The following is a 24,122-nucleotide window of genomic DNA, read 5'->3' on the forward strand; positions in this document are numbered from 1 at the left end:
CAGTGAATACCCCTGCACTTACCCCTCCCTTTCTAAGCGTGAGGGTAGATGCTAGAATGTAGTCACCAAACGAAACTGGTTACATCTCGTTACTTGTCAGGTGAGTCTCGTCTTTATGTATAAAGGATTAGAAAGTATATTATTGTTGCGTTTGGCCTCATACTTATTCACTACAACGTCGCGTTGTAAGAGGGTTCAAATAACCGACTGTTAGAAGCTCCCTATGTAGACATGAAGGGCTCATTTTAAGCTAACGGAAACACACGCCTTCAGTTTCAGGTGACTGATTTCAGGTCTCTAATGAAAACCTAATTGTAAATATAATATTCCATTTCTGCCAATAAACCCCCCCCCCTAAATCCCACACACTGCTTCTTTAAAATCCCACGTAAGATTATGCTATAAAACAATATAATATACAAATCACAAGATTTCATATTCATAAATTAAATAAAAAAAAGTGTAAATGCAGATTTTTAACCAGTAAATCAGTGTTGAGGTAGAGATCCTGAAGCCTGAACCACGAAGCAAGTTCAATGGCTCTCTTTGAGTTAACATTGGTGATCCTGAATAACCGGCATCATGAGGCTGGTTATCAATGTATACTGTTTGTATTAAAATGTCATTATCGAAGAATGAGAATGAATTAGGAAATATTGGGAATACTATCCAAATAGGAAAAGCAAGGCTATAAATACAACAAACAACAAACTATTAGGGATAGATGCTATACTTAAAAACAGATAAAGTCAAGCTCTTCCTGCTGACAGAGCAGACATTCATTATAATGATCCTGGTTGGCAAAGTGATTCTACTGATCTATAAAAAGATCTCTATTGTTGGAGTGACCTCTAGCTCACCCAGTAAGAGCGTGCGACCCATGCAGGCTGAGGCCTTTGCAGCAGCCCGGGTTCGAATCCAACCTGCGGCCCTTTGCTGCGTGTCATCCCCCACCTTTCCTGTCTATCCACTGCCCCTTACTCTGAAATGAAGGGGAAAAGAGCTCTATTGCAACTTACGTGTTTCATTGGAAACTCTATGTTTCATGTCGGGATCCTGTAGGTATGACTCTAATATAAGTAATGGAGCTGTTGGCAGGTCCACGTGGTGATTAAGCCCAAAGACAGCTGGCTAACTGTCTAATGTCGCTTCATGATTCAGGCCAATGTTTTGAGCAACATTATTGTTTGATCACAGCACCATCATCATTACTCAAAGGAAACCTGGAACAAAACTAACAAGAGAAAAAAAAGTGTCGGTGCCTGCTGGTGATAGTGGATCGTGGATGACTGACAATTCACAGGAGATCATGAGTTAAACACTTGTAAAAGTCAAAGTAGTAAATACTAAACTAGGTTTTTCAGAAAAAGACGGGAGAGTTTGAACTACCTAGTAATGCAGGGCGGAGATAAGGCAGTAGGTTTACCGCTGCTGTTCGGTTCACAGTCCTTGTTCACATTCAAAATAATCCTTCAGCGGGGCGAAGAGGTGGCGAATAACAGGGACACTCCAGGAGCGACCCAGGACTTTCTGCCTCTGATTCCGGCCCATGTTGTTCACGTCCGTGTAGTGTTTGGGGAAGCCAAAGATCCTAGAAGAGTAAACGACATGGAAAATGTTACAAAAGATATCTTATAATCTAATATGTGTTACATGGTCAAGACCCAGAAGTGGCCTGCAAGAGAAACACAAACAGAAATGCTTACTGTTCCATTTCGGTGCACCACAGGTAGTCCTCCTTGCCGTTCATGCTGACAGGAAGTGGCCCCATCTTCCCCTGCCTAATAGAGTTGGACTTTGTGGTGATGGTGCGGACTTTGTCAAACTGCAGGAAGAGACGGCAAATCAGAATCTGGGTGTTAAACCATTTTTTTAAGATTCTTTTTTAGAGTTATTCAAGCTTTCCTAAGAATTTCTGCAGGGTTCACCAAAATACATTAGACTTTTTAAGACCTCTTTAATACCACATAAAAGGCAATTTAATACCCTTTTCAAACTGGACAAAGTATGACAGAAAACCAGAACTATTTATAATATCATCATTTATTCGGTACTTCTCACCAGTACAATAATTCTTAATGATGGAGGGACGAAAAGACAAAGTAAGAAAAGAAAAAAAAAATCTACAAGTTTTTGCTAAAATTGACATTTGCCCAGTATGAGACTATGAGCTTACTAGCTACTGTAGCTTGCATTAGTGACATTAGTGTAATCTATTTTACACACAGCAAACTAAATGCTTCTACCTTTGCAACGCGTCCTACTTCCAAACAATCCTGGAGGGCCACTTTGTCATCTAGAGCTGTAGAGAGAGGTCTAAAGAGAAGACGCAGACAGGCATGGAAACTGAAAACATCTTTCCAAGTAATACATTTTGGTTTTCCAGTGTGCAATATGCATGAAGAAAGGGAATATGATTGCATATTAGTATGTACAGTACCTGTTCATGCCAGGGAGGTTTCCCCAAAAGTAGCGCGCTCTGTGAGCAGGACTAACTTTCACTGCATCGATAAGAATTGGATTACACTGAGGAAAAAAAGGGAGAACGCAAATGATGAGCAATAATGCCTAATGCCTAATGCAGTCCGTTTCCTGCCATCGGGCTAAGGGGATACTTCACCGGTAATGAAATGTAATCACCTCAAGGAATCTGCAGATATCTGACTTGTCGTGGGCGCTCATGAAAACCACGTTCTCAAACAACCAGAAGAACGGACGGTTGTCATCCTCCTTAGGCTTCAACAGGGTCAGAAGGCGGTAGAACTCAAAAAAGAGCCTTCCAGTGCCCTCTTCAGGACAAACAAAGAGATAAACAGGTAGATTCAAGGATTTATGTGTGTAGAGGATCCTCAAACATGATTTTATCCAGTATTTTATCAGTAACAACTTGTTTATTATTCAGAATGCACAGCTACCAAAATGCCCTTAACAGAAGTTTGGAAGCTGCATACCAAATAATCCTTTTCGAAGAGGGTTGACCATGGACAGGTCGTTACACGGACTGCCTCCAATCAGAAGATCAAATGGACCCCATTCAGCCAGCTGCAACACACAATTACAGAACTTAAGTTCGATTATATTGTTTTTAGCATCTTTTGTGTGACACATACTACACAAACTCAACTTCAAGGTGTGTTTTTTGTTTTTTAAGATTATTTTTGGGGCATTTTTAGGCCTTTATTTGTATAGGACAGCTGAAAATGTGAAAGGGGTGAGAGAGGGGGAATGACATGCAGCAAAGGGCCGGAGGTCGGCGTCGAACCCACAGCAACTGTGTCGAGGAGAAAACCTCTGTATATGGGCGCGCACGCTCTAGCAGGTGAGCTACCCAGGCGCCCTCAAGGTGTGTTTTTAAAGGTGAGTTTGGCTCTGTTTTCAGTGGTTGGTGTGGCACACTCAGATAATCAACAGCACTAAATGCACTCCAGCTTGCTTGCACTCACATGTTTCCTTGTGATGGTACGAACGTCGTTGACATATTCGATCTGTCCCTCGTGCTTGATCATCCCCACAGCGATCGAATCCTCACAAATCTCTGAAGCAATGTAGCGCTCAATCTTGAAGCCCAGGTCTTTGAGCACCAGGTATCCTGCCACGATGCCACATTAGTTACAGACATGTTACTGATTAGAAGATTACACGTTATGCAGTGTAAACTCCATTACTGTTTCCCCATTAAAATTGTAATTTTGTTCAGGTGTAACTGAGGCTTGTAAAAGGCTCCTCTTCAGTAGTATGCATGGACAAACGAATCACAGAGACTGGATGAGTTTGTCAGATAAAATAATGAACCAACCTGTTGCAATGCCGTCAAAAAGCGAGAGCACCCTGATTGGTCTGCGCAGGTCAGCAGTGATGGAGGGGTAAACTCTGTGAGGCTCCTGTTATAAAAAAATAAACACACAACTTTCAGTGCAGCCGCGTTAATTAAAATAGTTGTTAGTTGCAGCCCTATTAATGTTCTCATCTGATAGTAGCCTATATCTAATCTGCTAACCTCTGCCATTACTACAGTAAAACAATGCCTCATTTTAACAAACATACATCTTCTAAAACAAAGATGAGGATTCATTTGCAGCTTCACTCACATACAACTTCACAGTACACCCACAAGCATCAAGGACTGTATGACGTAAAAAATGAAATAGTAGTGGAATTATCAAATTATTATCTTTTTTTTTTATACATTTTGATTTGGTTCTTCAACTAATATTATGTTGCTGGCATTATCTTTCCTCTATCTGCACTTACAACCAATTTGATTGTCTTTTACAGGTTTTTACACACAGAAGGAGACACATTTATGTTGTAACTAAAGTTTAGGTTAAGTTATTAGGTGTTACTTTTATTTAGTACACAAAAAATGCAAAACATTTAAACAGTATCGCAAAGTAAAGTACATCCTCCAAAATGACCATAGAGCTGAATCAACACATCTCAGACAATCTCAACAAACAGTGAATATGATGAGTTTGGCACTGGATGTTGATATGTGCACCTAATAAACTGGTTGTATTTCAGTTGGTACAGCCATTACATGTTTAGTAATGTAAACTTGTTTAGACGGAAACGATCTGAAGAGAAAACGCAAAAGTGGTGTTGCGTTCTCACTTTTTATTCCGTGTTTATACAAGCGTTTGCGTGCATATGGTGATGCAAAAGTGTGTGAAATTCGATGTAGTAAGCACACCAGGCGGCTAGGTGGTAGTGTGAAGCACTGCCACACAACACCACCAAGTCCGCGCGCTTCCGTAGAACCTTCCTTCTACTTCTCTCCCTAGTAGCGCCAAACCAAAACATGGCGAAGCGGGGCCGTGCACACACGCACGCAGAGAGAGGGGGCCAAAACCTTTTAGTGTTGTCTTTTTTGTCAACAATATTGCATGCATGTTGATATCAACAAAGTCAGCGTTTAATGACGGCGGTGTTGTCTCGTCTTGTATTATTGTTAATGAATTTAACACTTTAGCAGAGGTGTTAATTTCCATACTGGTTTAGTGGCTTGACGGTTAACACTGAAGTATGGATTTGATTTGCGGGGGTATTTTGCCGACAGTAATGTTATTAGTATTATAAGTTAGCAGTAGGCTAACCTTAATAAACCGGACCCAGGGTGAGTCCGATGAAAACGGCTGTCTTTGGCCGGTCAGCTCCGAGATTGTCTCGCATTGCACAGCGCTGTGGAGGATCGACGCTCCAAGATTATGATCTGCCTCTGTTTAGAAGTGGTGAATGTACAGCTCCCAGCAACTTAATACGATATAGTGTCTGTTTTTTGTTTGATATTTAGGCTATGTTTAGATGGAAACGATCTGAAGATTAAACGTTTTGGGGGGGGAAATCTGCGTGCATATGGTGACGCAAAAGTGTGTGAAATTCAATGTAGTATGCACACCAGGCGGCTAGGTGGTAGCGTGAAGCACTGCCACACAACACCACCAAGTCCGCACACCTGCGTAGAAACTTCCTTCTACTTCTCTACCTAGTAGCACAAAGCGAACAACAAAAGCTGACAATTTTGTCTGAACAGACGAGGAGGTGGAATTATTGCTCCAAACAACCTTAGATTACAAAACCACAACAGGGCGTGGAATGGGAGTCCTAACCAGTCTAAACGAAAGGCACATCTGATAAAATATTTTGTCGTTTTCACCCGCGACCATTGTCGTGTAAACAGGGCCTTGGTGAGAATTTAACCTCAAACAAGCCAGCATGTGAACTAGAAATGTGCCCTGAGAGAGTAAAGTGTGGTACATACAAATGCCATGGCACTGTTGTTGGCAAAGAAGTCCTGAACTTTGATGCTCCAGTCTGGTCTGAGTTTGAGGTTTCCGTCGCACTGCGACGGCTTGCACATGTAGCAGCTCCATGGATCGACATCTTTCAGCTTGTCAAAGGTTCCCAGTCCCACCAGGATTTCCAGACAGTCCTTACAAAAACATCTGGGAGAAACCGAAAACACCCAAGAATATACATGTGAATGAAAAAATGATAACACAGACACAAAAAAACAAGTAGAGTTGTTAGCATGAGTCATCCGAATGAAGGTAACAGAGAGTGACCAGCCTTTATTGACCATCATTGCTATTTCTTAGTCATTTAGAAAGTTGAACTTTACAGAATGTGGACGAAAATACACATCAGGACAACCAGGAGAATTTTCAGGTAAGAACAACTGCCAAACTAACAATTATTCAAAACAGTTAGCATCCGATTGCTGCTATATGTTCAAAAGATTGTACTCCTTATCTGAGTCATAACTCAGTCAAATCTGAACACAGATGAAATACACTGTTTATATTCTCTTTAAATTCAGTGTGACTTACACACCATATGAATATCATTATCATAAACCCACTTAGAAATATAATATGAAAATGCATTTTATACAGTAACTCCAAAACGTGCCCGAGAATGACAAGTTTTCTTCAGTATCAAAGTAATCTAGTGTCTGTACATTTTATTTGTAATATTCAGATGGGACTGTATGGTGATGGGAAATCAAAGTAGAACATCTTCAGGAGGGTGTTTCAAGTTTTTCAGATATCTGCCTTGTTTTTTTGTTTTAAATTGTTAATCTAGTTTTGTGTCATGGTTTGAAATATGAAAGAAATCGCAGTTACAGAGGTTACAGTGATTAACAATAAACACCAATATCAGTGTTTCCCACACATAGACTAATCCGTGGCGGTGCGCCTCACAATCAACACCTGCCGCCGCACATTGCGTTTCGTTATTAAATTATTTTTTATTACATATATTATAATTTCTTTATGCTATTTAAAACATGCAGCATTCGTTCAGCTGCATTTCCTTTCCCTGCTCTCCTCCATCTCTCTGTCACTTGTTTCTCGCTCACATACACACACAGCCCCTCCACCGTGCACACAGCGTCTGTCTCCATGACAGGAGAAACAGGAGAAACAGGAGAAGACGGCTGGCGAAATTCACAAGTTCAGAAAAGGTCGGTATCTCGTGAACATTTTTACACAATCACACATTAAAGAGTGCTACAAAAATATTTTATATTCTGAATACAATGTTGTCAGTATGTTAATGTTGGAGTCCTGACCCGACTCTTAGCAAAGAAGCGATTGCGCCTGCTTTAGAAAGTTAACTAGTTTGCGGTTAAATGCAGTTGGGTTGTCGAGGTCAAAACACTATATGTAGCAGCTGTGAATCAAATAAACTTATTATAAATAATGTTATGTAATTTTTTTACTCTTACACTGAAAAAGGCACGTGTTGAGGATGAGGACCAGCCTGAACCGGAGGTATCAGTCTGAAACAGAGCTGAACAGTCCGACTAGCGTAATTAGGTATGTTATTCATTTGTTTACAATATTTTCAGGCTTCAACCAGTGCTGCTCAATCATAAAGACAGGGTCAGGGAGAGAAAGAGATAGATTTGTTAGGCATTGAAGAAAGAGTAGGAGAGGAGGACAGCATCCAACAGCGTGTCCTCCTCCGTTTTTTTCTCAACCCCCCCCCCCCCCCCCCCCACTCCACACACACACAAATTGCCTTCTAATCTGTGGGAAACACTGAATATAACACCTGAGCAGTGTTTACCTGCAGCAGCTGGCGTTGCCACACAGAATCACCTCTAAACCGGCGCAGCACACGGTGCAATACGACTGGTAGCCATCTTCATCATAGCGAAACAGCGTCTCTGTGAAGTTCCCCTGTAAACAGTGACATGGTTGTCTTGCAGCGTTTGGGATGTTACTGGCATCTGTGTTTCAGATGGAGGTTAGACATTCACAAACTGGGCTGGGAGGAAGAAAAGCAGGCCACATGCAGTAGACAGAGATAGACCGTCGGTTTATCAGATTACCTTGCATCTTAGACAAAGACCACCTTCAAACAACGGGTGCGGCACTTCAATCTCAGTTGATCCACAAGACAGACAAAAATCTGAAATAACAAACAGTTACTCTAAAATCAAGCGTTTAATATTTGTATCAAAGCTTTAAAATCACAAACTTCTTCAATACGCTCTCACAAAACTTACCTTCAATTCTTTTGCCTTTCTCTTTGACCTTATCTCTTATTGATTCTGTAAAGTAAAATATTAAAACAAATCACAAATAATAACATAAAACGTATGACTGAATCTAGTCTTTGAGTCTTTGATGTCATGTCTGTGGACTAAATGTGGACAAAAATGATACGTACCTCTGTTATAGGTTATTATTACGGGTGGATTTGGCTTGTTTTTAAAAACGTATTTCCTTTTGGCCGGAGGCTGGCAGTCAGACATGGTCGAGTCAGAAGAATCATGATGTGCTGCAGCATCTTTAAGACCAGGAAAGATGGAATCAAGAGAAATTCTTAATACATACAACAAGACTGTCTGTACCAGTCTACTCCCTGAGGATTTCATTAAATCTAGTAATTAATAAAGAAGTAAAATAAATATAAATGTATAAATGTGCTCCTACCAGGAGGTACGAATCCTTCCGGTCCAGTAGGCAGAAATCCTCCAGAAGCCCATTCCAGCATCAGCTTCAGCTCTTTTTCTTTATTTCCTTCCGCTTCAGCAAAAGACTTCCCACATCGCTCACCTGCCAACTGAAGATTACAAACATTTCCTTGCAATGAGTTAACACATTCCCCTCAATAAACTGATAAGATCCCATTACAGGAGATTTGTGAATGAGTGAATCTGGGCCTTTTCACCACAATTATATAGAAAAATGGTACAAATAACCACTCTATGTCAGTATTGATGGGATGAGAACAGACTTCTTCCTCTATCTATCTAATAAAGCGGGACGCCTCTGTGTGTGTGTACGTCTCTGCGTCTGTCTTTGAAATATCACACTTGGTTTCCTGTGTACCCAAAAAACTTGGGGTTTGGATTTTGGAGCAATTTGGACAGCATTGGATATTGGATATTAAAAATAAAACTAAAAGGCGGAAAAATAAGCTGCTGGTGCAGCACGCAGCAGACTGTCGACACACTCTGGACAGCAGCGGGGTTTACAGGCTGGGACTGCGGTTCACTTTTTGCTGCTTCTAACGTTAACATGACTGCTGGATATAACAAGCAAACTTTTCTTCACGTTCCTGGAGCACGAGTGGAGAGGTGACAGGAACATCGCAACTGTTGTGTTGAATAAGGTTGGAGAAAAAGGCGCTATGTAACGCTGGCTTTTCCGTGTATATTATTTCGCTAAAAGGAAACTCAATAAAAAGCCATTTGCCAACACTAATGGCCTTTTTACACGACAACACTCTCGGGTGAAAACGACAAAATATTTTATCAGATGTGCCTTTCGTTTAGACGGGCTTAAAAACGCAAAAAGGTGAAACCACCCTCCAGAGTGGAAATCTTAAAAACGCTCCACCGCCATCTAAAGGGTAAAAACGCACTGTGCAAGTGTGTGTGTGTGTGTGTGTGTGTGTGTGTGCACACACGTCACAGGGGTTCTGGTAGTTGATGAATGCAGATAGGTGCTGATTAGCTCTCATTGGGTAGCGCACTGCCATGAGTCCATGAGGCAACTGTCTGATTACTCCACATTTTCATGGTGATATTTTGTGATTACATTTTGAATCTGCCCCATTCTCTGTCAGGGAAATATAGAAGTACAATGTCTTCCTATGATGTAGAAGTACACTGTAAGTCAGACTTAAACTTTTTTTGCTGTTTTGTTATTGTTTACGGCCCCACTGACGTCAACATGAAAACTAACAACGAGAGGATGTGTAAGAGAAACTGCACCGGAAAGACAACAGACATTAAGAAACAGGATGTGATACAAAATGTTTTGATGGATGTGGTTGAGAGTTTTGCTTTTTACCTCGATGATCTGAAAGATGGCTTCCTTGTAGGTTGGCAAGCTGGCAAAGGAATTTTTGCAGAAGCACTTGGTGAAGGCACTGAACGTCAGCAGACCCTCCGTATAGATCTGCAACGGAAAGAAATGGTGATGAGAAATCCACTTGAACAGATGTGAAGTGTCTCTGCAGCTCAAGCACATTTAGAGCGCTTCTAACCTCTGAGAACATCCCGTCTCCGAACCATTCCACCTTCCGCATTCCCGGGGGAGATGACTTGGTTTTCCAAGGCATCACCATCCCAGGCCACCAGGAAAAGCCCTTCACTTTCCCCCACACCAGCTCCCCTGTCAGAAACCCTTTCCCATCCTGCAGACATCATAAGAGAACAAGAAAAGATGATAATTCAAAACTACCTTTTTTTTTAATCTAAAAGACGATACTCACATAGATATTTTCTATCACATGATGTCTGATCAGCAGAATTTGATAACAACTGTATTATGGGCTGTTTCCTGTAACTGTTGCGTTACCTGGTAGGCATGTTTCCGCCGTGCTCTTGGTGTCGGTTTACTGAATGGTGATGTCTCTTCTACCTGAGAGTCAAACACATTTAAAACAGCGCTTAAACTTTTAAGTCAAAGATGAAAAGTAGTTTAGGTGAAGATCTGTGTATTTAAAAAACAAACACATTAATAACTGCATTTGATTTGATGGTACATACATACATTTATGACCAATCAATTACATATTTGTTTTTGATAGTTAATTTTAGGCGACTTGGAGGAAAGAATTTGTTAAAAACAAGAAGCAATTGAGCCCTTCATCATTAAGATATGAACATCCACTTTGTTCAAAGCAGTAAAATATACTGAAATATATTGACTATTTAAACTGGGGAAATAAAAAGCCAAGAAAACGCCTTTTCCACTGTGATTTCAAGCTAAATTATCTCAATTGAATTGAAACATGGGAGCCAGCACAATGATTAGGCAGATGTGTTATCCCACTTATTGCCTCATTATTTAACTTGGCACCATGAGGACAAAGCAAATGATAAATCTGAAACGAAGGCGCGTTAAAGTTGGGAATTGGATTTTGATAGCTGGTTCCAGTTTTTTCATTTGTTAAGCTCAGAGTCAAAAGGGCAATCCACTCAGGAAGCATTTTTGATGTCAGTCACTCAGTCGTCTCACAGAACAGATGTGCTTTCATTTTATGTCAAATGGAATAAAATGTAACAATGAATCAATCTAAGTTCATTTATAGGCTCCATGTGGGGTTTTAGACCTCTAGCCTTATTCAAAAGGATTCAGATTTCATCAAATGCTATCATGCTCCAAGCCTGGTTGTAATTATGCAATCAGATTCTCATGTTTGTCATTGTGCAGGATGCTGACATGGTGTAGCGTAAACCATTGACAACTTATTTCAGAGGCCAGAGTCATGGCCCTGTGGTATTCTGGTAGTATACGTGAGTATACCTACCACCTCATCTTTGGACTTCAGACCATTATCAACACCTACGGGGTTGGACCAGGTGCTAGCACCAGCCTGAAACACTGTACGGGCCTGTGGCTTCTGGCGCAAGCTGCTCTCCCAGCCATAACATCCCCTACTGGTCATCTGAGAGACAACACACTCTCATTACACACTCGAATATCATGCACGTGCAAATGTACACCAAAACGCACACACAGACACACCTTCATATAGGAGCAAACTGCAACTCATCATACCAGTGATTATGTTGGCCATAAAGAATAAAGCAAAAGTAAATGGAAAAGACTGTTAGTAGATGAGAGAAAAAGAGCCAAATATGACGCAACAAACATTCACTTTTTCTGTGTTCTTCTGGTTTCAGTGCAGTTTTTTTTGTATAGCTGACAGTATTTATGGTCAAATAATAGACATTACAGTTGCATTTAAATTCAGCCCAACCGAGTCCTATTTGTCACTAAAAATCCAGCTTTTTTTAAACCACATTTCTTCTTTTATGATAATCTTTTACCTCTTGACACTGTGCGCCATTCTCTCCAGGTGTATTGGCATGTTCTTTGGAAGGAAACAGAAATTATTGAAGTTGATATCATCAGAGATATGATAACTGTAAATCTAGAGGATGACGGGATCCTGAATCTGATGCTCATTACAAAAAAATATAAGACTTGAATAATATTTAAGCTCCAGTAAGATTCTCTTCATTTTACAAAATGCATCTACAAGATAAAAGTGACACTTTCATAATGACATGATAGGTATTTTTTGTAAAATAGTGTAAATTCTGAAAATAAAAAAGTTTAAACATAGTTTTACTTACGATGTATCTTTGTTAGGCGGACTTCACATGGCTTCACTCTCACATTAAGGCCATTCAGTTCTATAAAATAAGATTTGTAAATAATATGCGGGATCCAATGCAAATTCTTGCAAACTTAAAGCTGTGGTAGGTACTTTATTGTTGCTGTCATTGGGCAGAAATTCCATAATGCTCTTTCAGCATACTGTAATTCAAGTGGTCTAGTGAAAAAATAGACTTCAGCATCTCCTCCTTGGCTCTGTATTCAGGCTTTAGTAAATCGAGACTTTGGCCAATCACAGGTCATTAAAAAGAGAGACTTACTATTGGCTGTTCTGTTTACCGTAGCCAAAGGCTCAGACCAGAGGCCAAAGCCGTAGCATCGCCTACTGCTGCCATCCGAAAGAGGACACGCCAGAGGTGGTGTGAGAGGAAACGTAAACACAGTAGACAAGCCGTTAGCTTAGCCTTCTGCTAAACTTAGCTCACGGCTGCGGATAATTCAAGTTAATGTTTAGAGCTAACTAGAGCCTCAATTCATAATATGTTTAAGGGCTTTACAAAAAAAAATAAAAAAGAATTCCCATAGAAGCAACGCTTCATAACATCATGCCATCTGGATGAATTTAATGATTATAAATGTTACTGTATGCCCGTGCTGATGGAAGGGGCTAGACAGAGAGCTGCAGGAAGAGGTCTCACTCTACTTCAAATTCTGGTTTTTTTTTTTTTTTTATTCTAATCCAATCCAATCCAATCTTATTTGTAAAGCACATTTAAAACAACCAGGTTGACCAAAGTGCTGGACATTGACATGACTTAGGACAGATTATAAACACACGAGTAACAAAAACGAACATTTAAAACAAGTAACAAACTGGAAAATGAAAATGCAGGATAAAACTCTCAAGCAGGTTTAAAGGCCAATGAATAAAAGTGAGTTTTAAGTCGTGGCTTAAAAATGTGGGCTGGGGGGCCAATCTGACATGCAGAGGCAATTCATTCCCCAGCCTTGTGGTGAAAATGCTCGATCTCCCCTATTTTTGAGCCGCGTAACAAAGAGTAGCTGGTCAGCAGGCCTTAATGACCTCAGAGGAGCGTGCAGCTTCAGTAGTTCAGCGATATAAATTCTACCTCCTGCAGTTTTAATTTACCTTCAGTGTGAACCAAGGTGCTGTCGGAGAGGACGCTGTCAGACATGACATCACAATCGCTTTCTGTTAGGGCTTCACTCTCAGAGAACAGTGCAGCATCTTCACTCTCCAGGGCCTGAGACAGGAAATACAGCAAGTGCACAAAATTAATTAAACACATGAAAACTAAACACGGACAAAAGATGTTGATACAGTTCCTCGGTTTACATACCTGAGTAAAAACCTGCTGGGCCTCGAGTGGAGGGCAGGGGAGAGACAACAGGGTCAAAACAAGCTTCCTGAAGATTGAAGTCGGCTTGGTGTCCTTTAGTACGCTGGCCCAGTGTTTCTCTAGTAAAACCACTGCCGAGTTGTCCTTCTCTCCCTCCTCAGCCCGCTGATACTCAAGGAATTCACTTGTAAGCTGGTTGACCTCCTCAGGGGAGCTGCAGATTTGCAGCTTGGTCCCAAGCTCCCCAACCTCTTCCCCAGTCACCTTCTGCCTGCTCTGGGGGTTCAGCAGCTGAGCTATGCTCCTTAGCATGTTGTCATTAAGAGGCAGCTCCTGTGCAATGCAACCTGCGAGTGTGACATAGAAAGACAACACCTGCTCTTTAAACACTGGAAGTGCCTCTGTAGCCTCAGACTCATTCAGGAAGTCTTCCACAGATTTCCCGCCCAGACTGAGTTCAGGGCTCGACAGGAGGAATTTCTTGTCTTTTAGGATTTGGGCATCGTGTTCTTGGAGAAAGCGAACAGCAGCTTCAGGGTGAAGGAAGTAGGAGGTGTAGGTGCATAGCAGGCTACTGGCTTCTTCTAGGATGAGCAGCATATTCGCTCGAGCAGCTCCCTGCTGTGTCTGCAGATGCCTTTGGAAATTGTGCAGAGGCTTGAGGGCGTGCTCCAGGAACATAAATGTTGCCCTGACTTTGGGATCGTGCAGCTGGGAGCAGATTGACTTGGCTTTGTTATCATCCTTGTCGCAAGACTTAAAGTAAATTATGAGATCTGTCCATATTTCCAAGATTTTATTGACAAGCAGGCAGAATTTAAGGCAGCTGGTGTTGAGATGAAATGATGGACTGTCTGCACTGATATCTGAGCCAAAGAGAGCCTTGAGCTCATCATTCTTGGTAGAGCAGGAAGAGTAGTGGGCATGGATATCAACGATCAACTCTTGAGCCTGTTTGGAGAGCTTATTAACCCCCGCGTGACAAGCAGCATCAGCGACGGCGTACAGCCCACCTAAGGCTACTATGTTTGGGTTCAGTTCCCTGAGCTGTGTGTAGATCTGCTCTGAAGCCGCACCTTTACCATCAGAATAAACAGCAGCAAGATTATCGGTGTGTAACCCGAATTTCTTCAAGGTCTCCACCACTGCTGCTGGTGTTTGATCCCCTGCAAGAGCGTCCAGAAATCGGATGCAGTGCCTGGAGGCTTCGACATCAAAAAACCCAACAAGGACCACAGAGACAGTAGCATCCTTTCCCAGGGTTACCCCTCCATAAATGTATACACAGTAAGGAGTGTGTTGGCAAACAGATGCGATGTCTTTGGGGTAATGCAGCCCCAGTTTACTGCGTGCAAAGTGTGTAGACACATGTTTCCCTTTAGCAGAGCCAGTGTTGCAGTGTTTGTGAATAAACTGAATAGCTGCGTCGCTACAGGGCAACGGCTCAGAGTGTTGGCTCCTGTAAATTTTAGCCTTTTTCTTGTGTTTGTTTGTTTCCGCATGTCGCCTGAGTTCAATAAGGCCTTTCGAAAATGTCTTCAGGTTTCTGTCACAAGAGCGGCAGAAGGTATATTGCTCTCCAAGACTACTCTGGTCAGCCCATTCATGAATTCCCTTCCACTTCTCAGTGAAAGGAAATTTAGTCACTACAGTGCCCTTTTCCTCCGTGTCTGATTCCAATTTAGATATCCCTGACAAAGTGAGACAGAAACATTATTACTGCACATTTATTGCAAATGTGAAGAACAACACACAATGAACTGCCCTATTTTATAATCACAGTGAAAGAAAATCTTAAGTTACCTTTATGCAATTGGGGAGGTACCACAATAGGGCTGATATCCTGACTATCCCGTGCTTTCACAGGGTCGTATTCTTCACTTTTCGTATTTGTCATGTAGAAAACTTTGAACCACTTCAGGGTCTCAAAATTGCTTTGAGAATCCCCTTTTATAATCTCATCAACTGGAAAAGTCTAAAAGCAAGACAAAGAGGACATGACAAGATTGTGAAATTAATAAAACGTACATATTGAACATCAGGGGGAAACAAAACAACACGTCTTCTTGTCAAAATTTAGATGAGAAGATCGATATCACTCTCATATCTCTCCACTAAATATAGTAGTAGAGAGAGCATGTGGCTATCTTAGCTAAGCATGAAGATTACAAATAGGAGGAAGCAGCTAACCTTGCGTTGTCCGAAAGTGCGAAAATCTGCTTACCAGCACCTCTACAGAAATTGTAATGCTACTCTACTCGAGAAAAGGCACATACCTTTGTGATACCGCTCTCCCTGAAGGCCTCATGGAGGAGATGGAAATTGTGCTTACAGTCATCCTCACCTTGCGCATCAAACTTCACCTTGGTCATATCAACAGAGCCAGGGATAACCAAGTCCATGATCTGACAGTGGCATGCACCTGTAGGATCATACAGAAAGAAAGACAGCTCAACAAGTGTTGTTTGTGCAAATGGAGGGACGATCACTCTTGTGTTCTGCTGTTTTTCAAAAGCAGTGAGGATATTACAGCGTGCTGAGCTGTGACCAACCATGACCATTCAAGCTGTGCTGTTGTGGTGCAGGCATTTTTTCCACACGGCTCCTCGTCTAACAGCTTACTGTGGCTGTTCTTTTCTGCAATATATAATACTGATGCCCCACTGACTCTCTCACTGTAATTAAGTGACAAAACCAATGTATTTCCTCTAGCAGCTTCATGCCGCCAAAGCCTCCTGCTGGTTTGCCAGTGCAAAACGTATATGTGAAGCAGCAGCAGCCGCTCTGTACACACTCTCTCCCTGAGGTTTATTCAATTTATTTCCCCATGTAAAGATTGTTTTGAAAAGGAGAGTTTTTCCTTATTCAAGTACGAGGGACAAAGGACAGAAGGTGTCATATGCTGTAATGATTGTAAAGCCCGCTGAGGAAAATTTGGGATATTGGGCTATGATAAAATTGAGTTGGCTTGATTAAGCAGGTAATTAGCGGTTACTTACCAGGGCCTAAAACACAGGTAAAAATACAGACAAATTAGGTTGATATCTGAAAGTATGATCAGACATTTAGGTGTGAAACCCAACTCCAATTATAATAATGAGTTAGACGTTAATAAAAGTTAGTTACAAGTTACAAAAGTACCACTGCACTGAATTATATCTGGTCATGAATCACCTGAACCCAGCTGCCCCACATCTGTGAAGTTTGTCTTCAGCAGGTTGTTGAACCAGGTCACCACATAAAGGCGGCTGCTTTTATCTTGGATGTAGTCTGGGGGCACAATCGCTGCACTTGCCATCTTGCAGCTCTCTAGGAAAGAAAACGTTTACAATTATTTCATATTTCCATCTACACACCAAACATAAAATCAGAACATTTTGACTGTTGAGCGACTGTGGCTCAGGAGGTAGAGCAGATAGTCCACTAATCGCAGCATTGGCAATTTGATCCAAATTACTACTATTAAATCACAAGGCTCTGTGCATGGTTTTACCTTAAACCACCACACCTAACTCCAAAGTGAGGACCTATGTGAGTTAAAATAAGATAAGATAAAGCTTTATTTATCCCGAGGGAAATTGCTCTGCAGCAGTTGCAATAGAAAGTGGGAAGAACACATATAAAAATGTAGAAATTATGGATTTGAGTGTTTTTCGAGACCAGGATTGCCTTAATGCCAAGATTGTGGGGGCAAAAAGTTTATTTAATTTATCTTTACATAATTTACTGCTAATTTGTAATATTATATACTCATGTATTATAAAAACATGGCTGATTGCCAGACATGGCTGACTTCCAGGGGTGGGGGAGGTGGGTGAGACTGGGCCAGTGGGTGGGTTTTAATCCCCTATTGTTGACGGTCGAGAATAAAGACAAGTAGTTTTTACGTCAAATAATCTTCACATTTGCGTCTTTTGGTTATATATGACTGTTTTCTTGACATGTGCACATTAAAACCCAAAGCTGAGCAGTAGCTGAGTGCTACCGGAGACTTGAGCCACGCTGCTGCTGTCTCTCCTCCCCTTCCTCCCTAATGTATAGAAAGCGTTAATGAAATCTCGCGTTGTTCTTTTTTTTTTTTGCCGCGAACGTCCCCCAGTGCACAACTTTCACTGACAAGGAAATTTGAGCTTTCATCAGATCATGTTACTTTACTTTACTTGCAGGAAAAACAAATACAATGCACCACGAGTGGTACAGTTCCTTGCACGCCGAGTGACATTTCCATTTTTATAGTCAGGGTTTGTTTTTAACATATCACATAACATTACATGCATGGTGCAGATGCTAACGTTACAGCCTGGTTTCACATGAGGGGAGCGATCTTTATGTTCTAACGTTACGTTGAACCAATAGCTAAAATGACTATGATTTCTAAATTCAAACGGCCGTTGAAGAGAATGTAATTACAGCGGACTATCCGCGAATACACTCGTTATTACAGCAACCGGTATAAATAAACAAATTGAAGTCAATTGCAATCTTTATTTTAAGTCAAAATCTCCCTGGCTCACGATCCAATCTGCTGTTATCGCGGTGGGTCTGTATGAGCCGGTCTTTGTGTTGTGAGCCGGCAGAGGGTTGGATTTAAAACAACCAGGACAATAAAAAGGCAACATGACCCTGTGCGAATCATCCGTAAACCACCTCTATATGAGAATGGTGTCAATAGAATATAAACGGCTGGTTTTGTGTATGATGTTGCATAACAGACAGATCGTGGGTAACTTACCTCGCCGGTTCCCTTATAGATAGATGTTCCTCCTGACTCTTCGCTTCCTCCTGAAGCACTTTTTTTTTTTTACATAGGCAGACCGGCCCTTGTGACGTCTGCGTAATGATCCATTGGACGACCGATGTAGGAGGCTGTCCCGTAGTAGGGCTGCTAAATTAGCCGCGAGATCTCCACCCATCCAAAATGAGAACAGGCGGCTTAATTATTAGTCAAATATAATGCTATCGCCGCATTACAAGTACACATAGCTAGCTACATAACGGTTATCTCGCCGATTTTTAGTTGGTCGAAAATTGCTGCAGAACAAACGAACTCAATTCTCAATTTATTTCTTAAAATAAATAACTGTATAGTTTAACATAGCTATATTACCCCACCCCTCAACATTAGCACAGGTTGATTAATAATATGCTAGCCCGCACGGCAGGCAAAGTAACCATATCCGATTTCCAGTTTATCGGCAAATATGCTGACGTTAATTTAACGCTAGCTCTTGCGTTCGCGAGCCTACCGGCCTTCCGATGCAGGCTATCACCGTGAAATGTTGAATTAGCTAGCCACTAAAATGAATATCATATCGTTGGGTATATTATCGTGATAGAAAATTAGAGATAAACATAATAGTAGAGTCAACCTTCATTTCAGTTCGTTCAGGAGTAGAGACCTTTTTCGTCCAGGGACAACGTTACAAACTTATTACAAGCTAGCTATAACGTTAGCCACACGAATGTCTTGTTATAACGTTAAGCTAACATTCGACGATCTTTGGTTTGTTGACAAGCTGTGGTTCGTAACGTTAGCTAGTTTAATGGGTGATATGGTAGCTAACATTTGAAAACTGAATAGTAAAGGAAAGCTGGTTTTAGCTTGCTGTTATCGTTACGCCATGAATGCATTAAGAGATAACGTTTTTATAAATACGCAATTATGGCAGCCTGTGTCGCAAAGACTGGTCGTTTGTTTGTCAGACCTGTTTCCTGAATCCTGCGGCTTATCTACCGTACTTTATGTTCCGTTGAAACAATGTAATGGCGCTCTATCAGGCCAACAGGTGGCCTGTGTTGCAGCACTGATCACAAGGCGAGTTTATCACGGTGAATCTTTAACGGTTGACGCGGGCCCATGATAAAAAAAACTGACAGCGTTATCTAACTGCCAAAAGAAAGGATTGATAAAAGAGCTACCCCGCAGCCAATATGGCGTCTATGTTGGCCATTTTGTGAAAGTACGGCTGAAGCCCGTCAAACAAAATGACACTGAGGCCTGTGTAGGCCTCATTATGTACTTAAACTGTAAAGCACGTTGTTACTTTGTTTTGAAAGGAACTCTGTAATTAAAGATATTATTATGTCATATGGTGACTCAAACTACATATGAACAGTTTCAGCCTGGGTATATTATTGGGTAGTTAGCCTGGTATTTGGATTTACATTTAAAACCAAAACACTGGCACAGAGTTGGTAGCCTATTAGTCTGGCTTTGCCAGACCCTCCTCCAAAGCGCACTGAAGGAGGGTCTGGCAACACCAAAACATGAGGTGCACTGCCATTTTTGTTGATGACCCCCAATCGGACCAGTTGCGTGACTTGTGTTGTTTTGTTATTTGTGTTAGTCAACCATCAAATCACCTGGCCTCAGCCAACCGGTAGTTTGCTGGCAATTAAGAAGAGATACAGACTTTACAACACTGGGTAAATGGGCCGAACTGTTCTGGTTCATTGATTGATTGATTGATTGACTGAGGATACAGTAAACTTAACAATATGTTACAATGTTGAGATAAATAGTTCTTGACTCAAATGGTGAAAAAATGGGTTGCCAGTGTGTCTGCAGGATGAACACATCGAATATTTGACATGTCAAGGAACCTGAACATACAAGATTGTGCAAGTCTATTCTGCCGACAGCAGTTGGTTTAGGTTTAACATTATCTTGCTTGTAGCAACCACTACTGGCAGAGTTCAATATAAGTTACAGGGTGCGTTCTGATCACGCAGTTCCCTGCAAAGTGGACTGCACAGTTTACGTAACTTGTGAATAAATGGGATTTGATTATTTTACAAGATGTATAGTGTCATTTTTAGCGAGGATCAGTGACTGATGGGTAATCCTGCTTGTCAACTTCCGGCAATGTGATGAACCATTGTTCAGTTCTTCCCTACACAGTTCACACTTTACTTTCAGCTCCCTATGGTTTGGAATCTTACTTAACATGGCTGAATACCCTGTGCAGTCCACTTTGCAGGGAACTACTAGGCGATCGGAACTCACCCACAACAGTTTAATTGACGTTGTTACATCCTCCATTTTGTCAGATCTGTGACCAAACACATGCTCATATAGTAATTCACTGATGATACTGTGTTTCTTCTGGCATTTAAGTTGTTACTGTACTATAATTCCTTTGGTCTAATTCATTTGGATGGTATTTCATTTTTTTGATTTCTAATCTCCATTATTGTCCTATAATAGTAGTTTTACAATTACTTTCAGTAAAAACCTCAAAAGGCCAACTGCTGTTTTCAGTGTATTTCACTCGCTGCAAAACTACAAGCATAGTAATAGAAAGTTTTATCCTTTTTCAGTTCTGTATTAGACAAACATTTTATAGCACAATTTACAGGTTATAGCACAAACACTGATAAAAGGTGACTGGTCAGGTGTGACAAAGTGGTGTCTTGTGGAGTGAGATGTTCAAGTATAAATCAATGACATAACTGTCTTAAAGTATAATGTTTAACCATTAAGGGTCCAAGTAACATTGTGTGCGTTGGAACTTGGTTTGCATGACTGAAATAATTTCCAGCCTTTTTCTGTCATGTGTGCTATAGAGAGGATGGTACTAAGAGTCACTGAGGAGGTCCAGGGGTTAATGTATGTGTCTGAATTTATGTTCAAGCTCAGGAATAAATGTAAGTGAATGGTTAGAGACATAAGCAAAAAGGCTGAACCCTGATGGCTGTGTGTCAGTGGGGGGAGCTGATGTTCATGGTATCACAGTATTTATTTATGGAGTAATACTGAGGTGTACCACCCTTGATGTGAAAATGATCTTACAGTGTGACATATTGCTTTAATACTAAAACAACAAATTGTCCCTGAATGCCTTTTATGGTGTCATTATGAAGATAACTCTGGGTCTCTGTGACACCATCTGGGGTGAGTGTAGATCCACTCTGGTGGTAGCCTACAGCAGGGTCACAGGGGTCAGGGTAAGGCTTTGTTTGTCCAACCACCCCTCCACCAGCCCATCCTCCCAAAGGGCAGGGTAATCAAAATGTTCACTTTTCTTCATGTGGCCAACGATCAGTGATGGTGTAATGGTGAAGAATGTGTAAATATAGTGTGTGTTCTTATAAAAACTTAAAACAGACATAGATAATTTGCAGTTTTCTTTATAGTTTCATCATGTGTTGGGTTAGGAGGTCAGACAAAGGAATTGAGGAGTCTCAATTGTAACCATGCTTACAAAAGGAGGAAAGAAACCCACCATAAATTCCACTTGTCAAAAGCTGGAATGAATGGTGTAACTAAGTCTAATGTGTCAATACGGCACTTGTTCAAGTGGAATAAATGGCAAGAGCCAATCCTCTGTTGCAAATATTCATTTAATCTCATCATGGCATTAGATTGTAAACTCTTGAGCGCTAGAAGATTAAATTACTCAATGAGACACACATAGTTTAGCCAGTTCTGTAAATGATTAACTCTGAGTAGGGAACATATCACCCCAAACTTAAAACAACACAGCACCTTCTTTTTCATAAGCCATTTGATTTAATTTGAATGTCTGAAGTTATGATTCACTCGCTAATTATTGGCCTGGTCCCCAGAGTGCAAGATGTGACTGCTGCACCTGCCTCATGATGATGAAACTGAAATAGCAACACAGTATTACATAAAACATGTAATATCAAGGTGTAAGAAGAAAAATGTACACTTTCACGAGAGTCAATGCGGTGTGGGCAAAGAAGGAAGAATAACAAGTGGTCTGAGAGCGAGGAAGAAAAGTCTGAAAAGGGGAAGAAAACGGAAACATGGATGATGATGAGGCTATTTAGCTGACACTTTTATGAATGAGAAAACAGTTGAAAAACTTCAACTGTTAGAGGCTTATGAGAACAATTGAACTACTCAGCCATTCATCTATACAGTATTCAGCTTTGTTTTAGTTGTGTGTGTGATGTTTAAAGTCTTTTAAAGTATTTTATACTGTAACAATCCCATCCTATCCCCCAAATTGTAAAATTCAATGTTTTTGCCTCTGATAAGCCTTCAAACTCATGGATCTATTATTCAGCCATCACAGCCCTTTGCATTTCTTCTATGATCTGAATGTCCCAACAATAGTCCCAACAAACTATTTACTCTTGTTTGAGTAAGGTGTGCAACAAACTACAGTTTGACACTAAGTGACATGTTTTCAAATTTGCAATCGCTAATATTTTTGGCCACTTGGAGGCAGCAGAGACGAGCTGTAAACACAATACTAACATACTACCACCTATTAAGTTGATATGTTGGCTTATTTACACATCCAGCAGTTACAGGGGCAACATTGTCATCAACTTGGAGTTGTGATTTTGTTCACCCAATGACTGTAAGTTCAATATTCACTCTTTTAGCTCGTTTTGGGGTTTCTACCAACTCCTGAGAGAAATATCTGTCTCTTTAGCGGCTAAATGCTCCACTATGTTTACCAGCTAATCTCTAACTTTTTGTCTCTGTTGTTAACTTATTGGTTTATTAAACAACTGCTTGCTCCGTCTGGAAAGAAAACAAAACAAAAGTCACTGAGAAAACTGACACATTGTTGGTTTTGGCCGTGGGATTTGTTGACTGTAAGAAAGGCAGCCCTATGCTTTAACTTAATTTAATTCAAGAGTTTAAATGACATGTTAGCAGTCGTACTGTGAAGATGTGTTCTCTGAGAACAGTGACTTGCAAACTCTTGCTCTTTTTGCGAATAAAAAACAATACTAGCAGAAAGCACAAACTATTAAATGCAATCAATAATTATTACAATTTTAGTCATTTCTAAAACATTTAATTCAAAATGGCGGACTTCCTGTTGGGTTTAGGGTATGGCTCTAATTAAGTTTTTTGTACACCTTGACATGTTATATATGTGTACCAAGTTTCGTGAGTCTACGTTAAACGCACTGCAGGGGCTCAATTTTCTTAACTTTCTAGGGGGCGCTAGCGAGCCATTTTTGTGCACCTATTCCCGAAACCCTTAAAATACGTAAATTTTCACCAGACTTGATGCGGCCGCCAAATTTGGTGAGTTTTTGAATATGTTAAGCCCCTCAAAAAGCCAATTCATTTGATGGGAAAATAATAGAAAGAAAGAAAGAAAGAAAGAAAAATAATAATTCCTTCAGTTTCAATAGGGCCTTTGCCGCTGTCGGCGCTCGGGGAAGGAAGGGGAAGAAAACAGAGGCAAAGGTCAGCGGGAGCATTTAGGGGATAAGGCTTAAAAGACAGAGCCTGACAGGTGCAATCAGATGTGTCACACAGCCGTGGCAAAGTGGATGTCAGTGCAGCAGCGGGGGGGCTACTATAAGCATGTCGCCACCAATAGGGAGAGTAGAATAAGAGCTGTAGAGTGTTTGGCAGCAGGGAGTGTTTGTGCCTCGCCACAGTGAGCCCATTACAGCCGTCGAGGCCGTATATGATTGAGGCCACAAACACAGGTGGCTCTGACAGAGCTAAAGCATGTGAGAGGGAGTGGGTGATCCAGTAACTTCATGCAAATCAGCTATTTGTGAAGGAACAGATCAGGTAAAGGGTTATGTTTGGATCTGTTGATGATAGGAGTGAGCTTTCTGGCGACTTGGACTTGAATTGGCTTGACTAGCGCAATTTGTTGCCACTTAACTTGTTCGTGCCTGCCGGTTTAATAAGCAGATGTTGTGTCAGAGATAAAGCTTTAGT

The 24,122-nt window shown here is 41.0% G+C and overlaps 1 protein-coding gene across 2 annotated transcripts; it reads right to left on the reverse strand.

Moving 5' to 3' along the window:
- Positions 1 to 910: 910 nt before the first annotated feature.
- Positions 911 to 19,379, reverse strand: dnmt3ba (DNA (cytosine-5-)-methyltransferase 3 beta, duplicate a). Of its 2 annotated transcripts, XR_003692970.1 has the most exons (27): positions 18,183 to 19,379; positions 16,625 to 16,759; positions 15,727 to 15,872; positions 15,254 to 15,425; positions 13,451 to 15,141; positions 13,240 to 13,354; positions 12,107 to 12,166; positions 11,798 to 11,841; positions 11,275 to 11,412; positions 10,320 to 10,382; positions 10,006 to 10,155; positions 9,810 to 9,917; positions 8,445 to 8,574; positions 8,179 to 8,298; positions 8,015 to 8,059; positions 7,838 to 7,917; positions 7,573 to 7,685; positions 5,759 to 5,942; positions 3,797 to 3,881; positions 3,444 to 3,589; positions 2,952 to 3,042; positions 2,641 to 2,789; positions 2,441 to 2,526; positions 2,247 to 2,316; positions 1,707 to 1,825; positions 1,390 to 1,591; positions 911 to 1,234 (listed from the first exon to the last, which is right to left on the reverse strand). XR_003692970.1 is itself a non-coding variant. In XM_028582687.1 (26 exons), the coding sequence occupies exons 2-26, from the start codon at positions 16,746 to 16,748 to the stop codon at positions 1,441 to 1,443; spliced, it is 4,380 nt and encodes a 1,459-aa protein (XP_028438488.1). In that variant the 5' UTR covers positions 16,749 to 16,759; positions 18,183 to 19,379; the 3' UTR covers positions 911 to 1,440. The 2 variants fall into 2 exon arrangements, 1 of the variants encoding a protein (XP_028438488.1); XM_028582687.1 differs by having other exon boundaries at positions 911 to 1,591.
- Between the last annotated feature and the right edge of the window lie 4,743 nt (positions 19,380 to 24,122).

This window comes from Perca flavescens, chromosome 7, assembly GCF_004354835.1.
Source record: "Perca flavescens isolate YP-PL-M2 chromosome 7, PFLA_1.0, whole genome shotgun sequence".
Classification (NCBI taxonomy): Eukaryota; Metazoa; Chordata; class Actinopteri; order Perciformes; family Percidae; genus Perca; species Perca flavescens.

Excerpts from the sequence above, each read along its gene's own strand:
- dnmt3ba (XM_028582687.1), bottom strand. The coding sequence starts at position 16,748 with ATGGCAAGTGCAGCGATTGTGCCCCCAGACTACATCCAAGATAAAAGC. Across the intron at positions 10,383-11,274 it reads TGAAGTCCAAAGATGAGGTG|GTAGAAGAGACATCACCATT; the intron begins GTAGGTATACTC and ends TTTGACTCTCAG. Across the intron at positions 8,299-8,444 it reads GGAAGGATTCGTACCTCCTG|ATGCTGCAGCACATCATGAT; the intron begins GTAGGAGCACAT and ends CTGGTCTTAAAG.